General features: G+C 40.9%; 1 protein-coding gene across 1 annotated transcript in view; it reads right to left on the bottom strand.

Annotated features, from left to right (window-relative positions):
• Positions 1–2,736: 2,736 nt before the first annotated feature.
• NPS (neuropeptide S) overlaps positions 2,737–10,074 on the bottom strand; it is a 65,314-nt gene continuing 57,976 nt past the window's right edge. The window contains exons 3-4 of the mRNA XM_023533774.1: positions 5,821–5,945; positions 2,737–2,916 (exon numbers count right to left, since the gene is read on the bottom strand). Coding sequence (XP_023389542.1) covers positions 2,737–2,916; positions 5,821–5,945 — 305 coding nt within the window. The remainder of the gene's footprint in view (positions 2,917–5,820; positions 5,946–10,074) is intronic.

Here is a 10,074-nt window from a genome sequence, read left to right as displayed (position 1 = left end):
ACGGTGTCTTTCTTAGGTCTCAGGGTTTCAGATGCCGAAGTGGGGAATCGCTTTATCTCTGGAGTCAGACCACCTGGGTTCCTGTCTTGGCTCTACTGCTTAGATGCTGTGTGACCCTGGGCAGGTTACCTAACCTCTCTGCACCTAATGTCTTACCTGTAAAATGGGACTAATAAGAGCACCTACCTTAGAGGTATTGTACTCTATGTTTAAAGCAGTTATGGGACTCGAATGAGCTTAGACATGAAAACTCTTCGACCAGTGCCTGGCACATAGTAGGGCTCCAATAATTTAATTATTTTCACTATGTGTTGAAACATTAAAATCCTAGTCTCAGCCTTAAGGCTGTCCCCCCAGAACCCGGGGCCACGAGCCAGCCGCGTGAGGGAGGACAAGTTCGCTTGATGTGCGTGAACTTGAGGACAAGGCACCTCGCAGACCCTTCCTTGCAGGTGCTGCCCACGTAGGGTCTGTCTCATTTTTGTGTTTCCTGCCCCTTCCTTGGGCTCCAGTCTAGACAGATGGTTACCTCTCATAGCCAAGGTCGTCACTCGCAACTTCTGTGGCAGACAGACTCTAAAGTGGCCCCGTAACCCCCACCTCCTGATGTTCACACCCTGTGTAAATCCCTTCCCACCATTGTGCATGGACCTGTGACTTGCTTTCAGCCAGTGGAATAGGGCAAAGGTAATGGGATGTCACTTTCATGATTATGTTACATAAAATCACAACGTCCATTTGCTGGAAGCTTCTCCCCTTGCAGGCTCTGATGAAGCTGGCCGCCGTGGTGGGGGGCCCACATGGCAAGAGCTGATGGCACCTCTGAGACTGAGGGTGGGCACCCGCCAACTGCCCGCAAGAAACCAAGGCACTCAGAGAGAGACAGAGACAGAGAGAAAGGGAGAGACAGACAGAGAGAGACAGAGACAGAGAGACAGAGAGAAAGAGATTTATTACACACAATTGTCTCATGTGCTTATGGAGGCTGAGGAGCCCAGACACAGAGAACAGATAGCACAGGTGTACTGGTGTCTGAAGGCCCAACAAGCAGGGCGGCCGATGCTGTTAAGTTTTAGTCTGCGTCCAAGAGCGAGAAGACTCTGTCTCCAATTAGAAGATTGTACCTCACAAAGCAAATGCCCCCTCCTGCCAGTGTTTCTTCTGCTACAGTTATTAGACTGCAAACGCTTTTTCATGGGCCTTTTCCTCCTGAGGTTAGAGAGATATTTTAGATCCAGAAATGGGCAGAGAATTTTTCCAATTATGTTTTTGGTGTTTTATTATTCCAACCAGTCCATAGAAATGCAAACAGAAAATTAAGATGATTCCTCTGCAATAACAATCTTTTCCCTACGCCAGATATCCGACCCGACACTACTCTCTCCCTGAGCTTACTAACGCAGTAAGTGTTTCGGTTTTGCAGGGGTAAATAATGTCTATTGGGCTATCTAATTAGTATTCCCACCAAGGACATTAGGCAGATGAAAGTGTGCCAGTTTCCCCGACGACCTTCTTCTATTGTCCACGGTTTATCGGCACCGCCTGCCATCTCACGCGTCAACGCCGAGCTCCAGCCTCTGCTTCAGAGCCGGTCCCCTCTGGGACCTCTGCGAACGCCCGAAGGCATTTATCTTGCAGCCACCTCCTGCCTGTCCACGGGCTCTGCAGCTGCCGCAGGCTGAGGAGAGTGGCAAGTGCTCCAACTAAACTGTGGACGATCCGACAGACGACTGTCGGGAAGGTCACCCCGCATCTGCCCGTGTGGAGCAAAGTGGAAAACATCACGGTTTTTGTCATCGGAGTGTCCTTCGCGTGTTGCAGGATCAAACACGCATGCACGCACTTATTACCGCCATGCTTTTGAAATAGTAACGCATCAACCGGCGTGGCGTTACCTTTCTAAGAGAGGAATGTCGCGAGTGTGGATGGAAGGCTGTCGCATCTTTCCTGGAGGGAGAGGGAGTGGGGCTCACCAGCCTCGTTTGGGGAACTGGTTCCCAAAAGACCCCCCCACCATCACCATGAGGCGACCAGCCATCTCTCGGTTGCCATTGTTTTTACTGGCAGTAATTCTGTTTTAAGGTCTTAAAAAAGGTGACAAATTTCAAAGACAAAAACGACAATCCATAACTAAGTAGATTTGATGGACAAGATGGGAAAGAGTTGCATTCAGAGGAGGTCTGGTAAGATTTGTTTTCGGTATCAATGGATTAACTGAGAAAAACACAGGAACTTTAACTTGGGTTAATTTCACAAAACTCTCTTAGAAACTGAAATAGCACATCCAAAAAAACAAACAAACAAACAAACAAACAAAACAAAACAAAAAACTGGCCCTGCTAAGTCATTTCAGAAAACTGTATTTAAAAGAAAAAAAAGTCAATATTATTGATATTACAGTATTATAGGCAGGAATAAAATCACACCATTGTCATTATTACAGAAATACTCAGACTTTCTGGCCAATTTAAGATCAGAGCAAATGTGTCCATTTCTACCCAGGAAAGTTACTAATTGATCACGTAAATACCTTATGCGTTCCAGCGGAAGTTTGAGACAGGTTTACGTTTTTTTAACTCAATTTACTTTATACCAGCTAAGAGAGAAAAGATATTTAAGCATTGAGAGCGGACCAACAGTGAATGAGACAGACGCGACTGATTTTTAGCATGTTTGTCACACTCTACAAAGTTTAAGATTAATTCCCAGAGTCCTTTGTACACTTATTCATCTTATTCACGATTTTGCTCTTTGAAAGGAAGTTTTTTTCATCCCTGTTCCAACTCCATTGCGAAAAGATCTTTTCATAAATGTCTTCTCCAGAACTGGCTTTAGAAAGTCCAGTCTCTCGCTCCTGTCCATCCTGGTTGGGCAGCCGCTTAGCAGGATGAGAACGTAATCAGGTTTTCTGGACACCTGGTGATTCAGATCGGGGAGGAAGGAGAGAACACAGCTTCAGGGTTAAAAGTTTATTTCTATGATAATTTTCAAACTCTTATGGCAATAAATCCAAGATATCCAATTTTTTGAAGTGGGGAGTTTTGCTAAAACATAATATATACTTTATCTGAGTACGAGGTACTATTTGGAGCGATCTCCCCACTTGTCTAATTTTTCCACTACTTAGATTGCTGCTCTTCAGTTTTTGCTTCATACTCTGTACGTAGTTATCGTGTTGCTGTCACTTTAAAGAGTCTTTCAAGTGGCACTAATTAGTCCTAAGAACAGTCTTTAAATTTCACTAAGAAAAAACAACCCATGACAACCAAATCTCAAGTTTCAGTTGGAACCACTTTTCTCCTGGGACCTGTCCTGGGCCGTTTGCCACATTTCTGCTTAAGATGTCTCACTACTTAAACGCTGGCATCTTTGTCTTTTCACTTTGGTCCAGGTCGTCATCAGTGGCCCGAAGGCCTGGATGATGTTGGGCAGGGCGGGAGGCGCTTAGTCGTGTAAGAAAGAAGTCTAGAATCTTGGAGCTCGAATTTCCATTGAGAAGTGACAGTTCAACCCCATAGTTTGTGGATAAAGAAACCAAGTACAAGAGCCCAGGGCGCGTCCCAGGAACCAGGTCTGGCAAAAATCCACAAGGCGGACCTGACCCCGGTATCAGGCACGAATCGTCAGCAGTTGTCATATGTCCTCTCCTTCCTGGTTTCGGAGGAAGCACAACACTGAGAAGGTACAGCTACCAGTTTTATCAATAGTGGGAGCAAAGATTTATCGATGATTTTCTTCATAGAACGGTACACGTTCTATGTGTATCATCCCATTTTACCCCCTCAAAAAGCTCTATGAAGTAGGAACTATTACTTCCTGAATTATAATTCCCATTGGATGAGGAATGAAATGCCTTATAGGTAAAGAGGGGTTTGAATTGGGGCATCGGACTCCAAACTCACATTTTCCAACTCTACAGGAGCTACAGGGAGAAAAGGGGGCTAAATGCTTCTATTGCAAATCAAGAAACATGCTACAAAGGAAAAGCCACACATTCTCCTTTTCTGGTACAGAAAAACAAGCTGGGTTTGGGGTGACTTTGGAAATAGGGCTAGAATGCATACATTCTCCCCGACATGCTTCATCCGTGACTGGGGGGCTGACTGAGGGTTCCGGCCATCAGCGCACCCAATGAAATCATTTCCACCAGCTTCTGGGAAAAAAGATGTTTGGTTTTTTTTCTTTTTTGATCTTGGAATAGTCCAAGAGAGTTTCAGGAATACTGATCACAGGAAAACCAATCAAAAACTCTTTTGAACACCCACTGTGTTTTTCCCCTGTGTTAACAGAGGAAATCTAAGCATGATATAATGCCATCTATTTTAAATCCCCGGCAAGGAGGGACCTATGAGTCACTTCAGGAAGGGAAGCATTCCAATTCTTTCCAGAAATACTCGTGATGTCACCTTTATGTTGCAAAAGAAACTCATCAGTTCTAGTTATGAGATTCCGAACGCATCCCTAAAAAGCTGCAGATGCCCTTTGCCGATCATTGGAGGGAGCCCTTGGCAGAGCAGACTCATTCACAGAACGACATTGGATACTCACTTGCCTGGTTGACGGACTTCGTGAAGCTTGCAACAAATATTACGAAAGCCTATTCCTCCTTTGCCTACGTAATCACTCACCATAAATAGTCAGATTGGTACCATTAATACACGATGGGATTATAATAAGAACAAAATCGTTAGATGCAAAAATGGAAATAGGGAAAATGCGTGAAGGAGAAAACACTTCACTTATGGACAAGGAGCTCTCATAAGTACATTGGAAGAAAGCACATTCTTAATTTAAAAAAAAACCGCACACAAGCGTCTTTTAGCCAACAGAAACATCATGAATGAAACTTTAGGGAAAAAAATAGAAAGTCATTAGGAAGACACTTGAGAAAACCATACCAGTTTATGGATTGTGACTCATCAACTCGATCACTGTGACGTCTTATAGAATCAATGACTAAATTAGTGTCGAATGCTCACAGGAGTAAAACAAGAGAAAAAGAAGCTAGTTTGAGCAAACACCAAGTAGAAATGACAGATGCAAAGATTAGTGAGAACACCAATAAAATAAATAGCTAAATCATAATGTTCGAACATATATTTATTATTTAGGATTTATGTGCCATCTTGTTATCCTAAAAGTAGTTCTGTAAATTACTTTTTCAGTAATTACAGTGTGCCAGGCACATAACACAAAGAGTGACAAAAAGTATTTTTAAGTTGTAAACAAAGTATTGACATAAAATGACTGAAGTGTCATGTAGAAATAGTTTTTAAAAATCCAAAAAAAGACATTGATTTTCTGGATGTCTTGAATGGTTTAATGAATTTAGTTAGGAGCTCAACTGATATTCTTAAATAAATATATAAATTGATGTTTTATATATTTTATCGAGATCTGATATTTTAACTACATTTTGCATCTGAAAAAAGTTACCATTATTGTAAAATTAGGAAACTCTCTGTTTCAAAAAATGAGCCATTGTATTTTTAATATACTTTCAATGATGAAATGTTCTCTTTGATGATGTGTGGATTCGTGTGGAATGAATAAATTGTCATGGGCAAAACAATTTACATTTTACATTGAAATACATATTTTCCTATGCTGTGGTCAATTCCTAAATGATTCAAAACAAATTGTCACATATGTATTTCTTTTTACTAGTATCATGACTCTACTTAAACCTTTTTTCATCAAAAGCTCTAATAACAAAAGAAAATTACATTTTGTCATGTCTTCCTTAAGATTATTTCGAATGAACATACTCTACAATTCTAGCCATCTAGTCAAGTATCAAAATCAAGGCAAAACTCTTACCTCTAAGTCTTCAAAACTCTTAGAAGATGAAACTGGATAACACCAAAACACATCCATCGTAGAAATTGACAGAACTAGAATAAGATTGAATTTTAATGAGCTGCAGAGTGGAAAAAAAAACACACCTCAGATTAGTATCAGTCAGACAAGTATAAACTTTTAAAAAAAGCATATATAAATTCAACATTTTTCTTTGTGGAAAAACACAATCTTTTACCTAATCATTTTGGACTTTCCAAAATCTCTGCAGATCTGTGGTTTTATTGGCAAATCCCTCGCATTTGCTGTCTGGTCCTCTTTGGGTGTCCCTTTTATACCACAAAAGTTCAGGAATAAAAATGTCATCACGTCCCATCATATGTGACTAATTGGACTGGTCCATGGCCTTTTGTTCTTGTTAAGTTGGAAAAAGACAATCCTTACAAGCATTGTCATTAAGCCACCAACAGGTGATTTCATTTGAAGTTTGCCATTACAAAGCATTGTCTTCTAAACGAATCATTGTGACGTAGATGGCCAGAGGTCTCAAAAGGAAGCGAAAGTTTGTTTTGCTTAGTTTAAACACTTAAGAAAGATGACATTATTTCTTTGAATGTCCCAGGCATCTAGTTTCAAAGACTAATGCAAAAGGAATCATTACGAGAATAAAGAGCATCTACCAAACACCACCTGCAGATTATTTCCATTTTCTACGGTAGATTTCCTTCCTTTAGAACTTTTGAGGTTGAAGTAGGGAAACGAACGCCACACCCTTTGCTACTAGTCCATGAAATAAAGAAAGTGTGCTGTTTCGACCCCTTTCATGTGCATCTCAAAGTCCTAGCCCAGAGTTCTGGGAGAACCTGCATGTCGTGGCCTCCTTTTTATCTCCAGGGTACAGAAGTTCCCCAAGAAGCCTCTGCTGTCCTTGCACTCCCATGAGCATTCCTGCTCATGAAACGATTCGGGAACCTAAGTTGCAGATGCAGACAGTGGAGGAAAATGTCAAAGGATGTGTTCCCTGCTTGGGTAACTAGTGTTTCTGAGTTGGGGCTAACATTTTTTTTTTTTTTTAGTACAAAGCAACTAAGGAAAATCCTTACCTCCTCAAAATCAGCACCTTTTGGAGGACAAAGCTTCCCAGTGTCAGGGACATTTTGCTGCCTTCGTCAGAGCTACCTCTGCTTCCTTTGGGAACTGCCACTTAGGATGATTCTCATGTAGATGGCAATCATTTAGTTACAGTTTGCTTACCACAAGGAAAAGCAGGTGACCCAGACTCTCAAGAGAACCAAATCATGAGAATTAGTGCCACGCTGGGAGTCCATTGATTATAGTTCTTAAGGGGACATGATATAAAGGTTGGGAGATAAAGAGTTTTAAGAGTACCAAGGAATTGAACATACACAATTACTTTTGGTCTCTCCTCAAACCCAGATAAAATAAACACATAAGAACAAAAGAACAGGAGAGAAGATGACACCATCGGTGTTTTGTTGAGTGATGAGCAACCGACTAAGTAGATTTGAGAAGATGTCTGCTAAAATGGTAAATTAGTAACAGATTCAAGTATTCATGAAATCAGTTATTTTTGGAAGTGATACAGGGGACACTAAAAAGAAGAGGATCATTTGGAAGCTTAAGAACCAGTTCAATCTCACATCCCCTCTCCACGACCCATGTCCAGACTGTTTCCTGCTTTGCTAGAAGACTGTAAGTTTATTCTGTGAATTGGGTAAAGCAGAGGGTCTCCTGACGGAGGGAATCAGGCATGTAGCATTAGGGCGTTCTCTCCTGAAAACAAAAGTTGAACAAATGTTATATGCAGTGCTGCGACCTGTGGAATTCTCATTCGACACAACTCCCAGCACACTGTTAGACACGTATTTACTCTCAAGACAAATAAATGGAAGATCTTTCTCTGGGGCATGTGCCCAGATCAAGATGAAAAGCTTAGAGATACAAACATCAGAGTTCCCTAGGAAAGACAGCCCAGCCAAGCGCAAGTCACGAAAGTCCAGGGTGATGATACCCAATAATACATAAAAAAATTATGGATGTTTTAGTACCCCACTCTTAAATATAAACAGACAACTCAGAGATGCAATGGAAATAACTAAAAGGTTTATAAAGGCAGAACCTAATAAGAACAAAAACTGAGAGAGAAGTCCAAGCAACAATATTTCATCATGAAATCCAGAGACCAAAACAAAAAAGAAAAAAAAGAAAGTTGAAGGAAAAAGAGAAAACGCAAGAAAGGAAAACTTAAAAAAAAAAATACCTAACATTCTATAAGATAGTGTATCTATAAAATAAGTAAAGAAAGCTTTCTAAAGAGAAACATTTAGAAGACAAAAAAGAGCTCACAAAAATTAAAACTATAAAAAACTCAGTAGAATAATTAAAAGAGAAGGTTAAATAAATCTCCCAGGCATTAGAGAAAAAAAGGCAAAGAACAAGTTAGATAAAGAATAATATCCATTCAGCAGGTTCAACATAGAAAGAATTGGAATTGCAGAAAAGAACATAGAAAAAATGAGAAGGAAAGAAATCATCGATACAAAAAAGACCTCAAAAACATTTCCCATAGCAGACGTTATGACTTTTCGGAAGGAAAGAACTTACCAAGAACCTAACGCTATGGATCGAGTCAACGTGTAACAAGACGCATCATCCTAAAATTTCAGAAAATTGCATCTTACTATTTTCTAGATTACCTAAAAAGACTCAGAAGCCAGAAGTACTCTGGATTTCTTAAAAATAATACCGGCAGCTTAGAAAACAATAAAACGATGCCTTCAAAATTCTGGAGAAAAAATGATATCCAATCTAGAATTTATCCCCAACCAAACTACCATTAAGTATAAGACTATAATAAACATTTTCCGATATGTAAGATCTCAAAATTATCCTTCCCACACACCTTTTCTCAGAAAGCACTTCAGAATGCGCTCCATCGAAATAAGTATATGAAGTTATAAAGAGAAAACTGTCAGATACACAGAACAGGAAGTCGATACGGGAAACAGGAGGAAACTCTCAGCACGAGAGTGAAGCTTCCTCCCCAGTGAGATCTGCACACCAGACCTGAAGGGCACATGCCCAGACTGGTGTGTGTTACAGGACTCTGGGAGAGACTTCTGCAAGATGAAGTCCGTAGAATACATGAATGTCTTCAGAGAACTGAGTGGCTGGAGAAGTGGGGGTTGATTTAGTGACAAATCCCTAGAAAAATAAACAGAAATAAAGAAAAAGAGAGACATATTCATGCCAATGAAAAGAAAAAGGTTTATAAGAAAGAAAAGTAATTATAGTTAAGTACTTGACTTGTTGGTAGCACCATTTGTAGTTATAATAATGTAATTACTGAATCGAGAACTTACCCAAGGGTAATTTAATTATACTGAGGATGAGGTGTGGGGAAGGGCATGCTTCTGCAGTGGGGTGAATTGCCTTGCTTGGATAAAGTGAATTCAGATATAATTCTGAAAAGTGAAAAACTCAAAATGTATCGTGTTATTTAGAGAAAAATAGATAATGAGCTAAGAAAATGTTGAAAGTGACGACTTAGGCCAGAAAAACTGAACGGGAGACAGAAACTGCTATTTTCACGAAAGTGACTGTAGGACGATTCGATTCTTTAAACAGGGTGCATTATTAACGTAAAAAAAAAAAATCATCTCACTGCAGACTAGGTGTACCTGGCACACTAGGTGACGATGTTTAACGTCGTCACCACTGAGCAGAGAAAGCTTGCCCGAGATGCCCACAGCGGAAGGCGGAGCCAAAGAAGAGAGCGGCGGGAAGGGAAGAATAGAGAGAGAAGCACCTGAGACCCGGTGGCGGCATTAAACTTCTGGATCCAGCCATGCTTGAAACTAGATTCTCTCCTTTGACACCCCATTTATATAAGCCAGATGCCCCTTTATACAAAAACTAGTCAATTTACCTGAAAACGCTTGACTAATGCAGACCTTCGGCAGCTACAAAATAATAGCGGTCAGCCTTTCCTGAGTGCCTACTATGTACGCTGATCACTGCGTCTGCTTTCTGTAGGTCAGTTCACTAAGTCGTCACAGCTTTCCCCAGGTCACACGGCTTGTGAAGGGCGGAGCCAGATTTTGATGCCAGCTCTGTGTGACTTCAGAGACCACACTTCAAACCAGTGCGTTCCACTAGCCAGTCACGAGCCTGGAATATGGTTCCTCTGCTTAACGCTGGAAGAGACGGCACTTAGGAAATTCAAGTTCCTTCCGCCCCACCACACACACGCAC

This window comes from Pteropus vampyrus, unplaced genomic scaffold (assembly GCF_000151845.1).
Source record: "Pteropus vampyrus isolate Shadow unplaced genomic scaffold, Pvam_2.0 Scaffold111, whole genome shotgun sequence".
Taxonomy (NCBI): Eukaryota; Metazoa; Chordata; class Mammalia; order Chiroptera; family Pteropodidae; genus Pteropus; species Pteropus vampyrus.
Note: the sequence above shows the minus strand (reverse complement) of the source record. Positions and strands in the feature narration are given on the sequence as shown.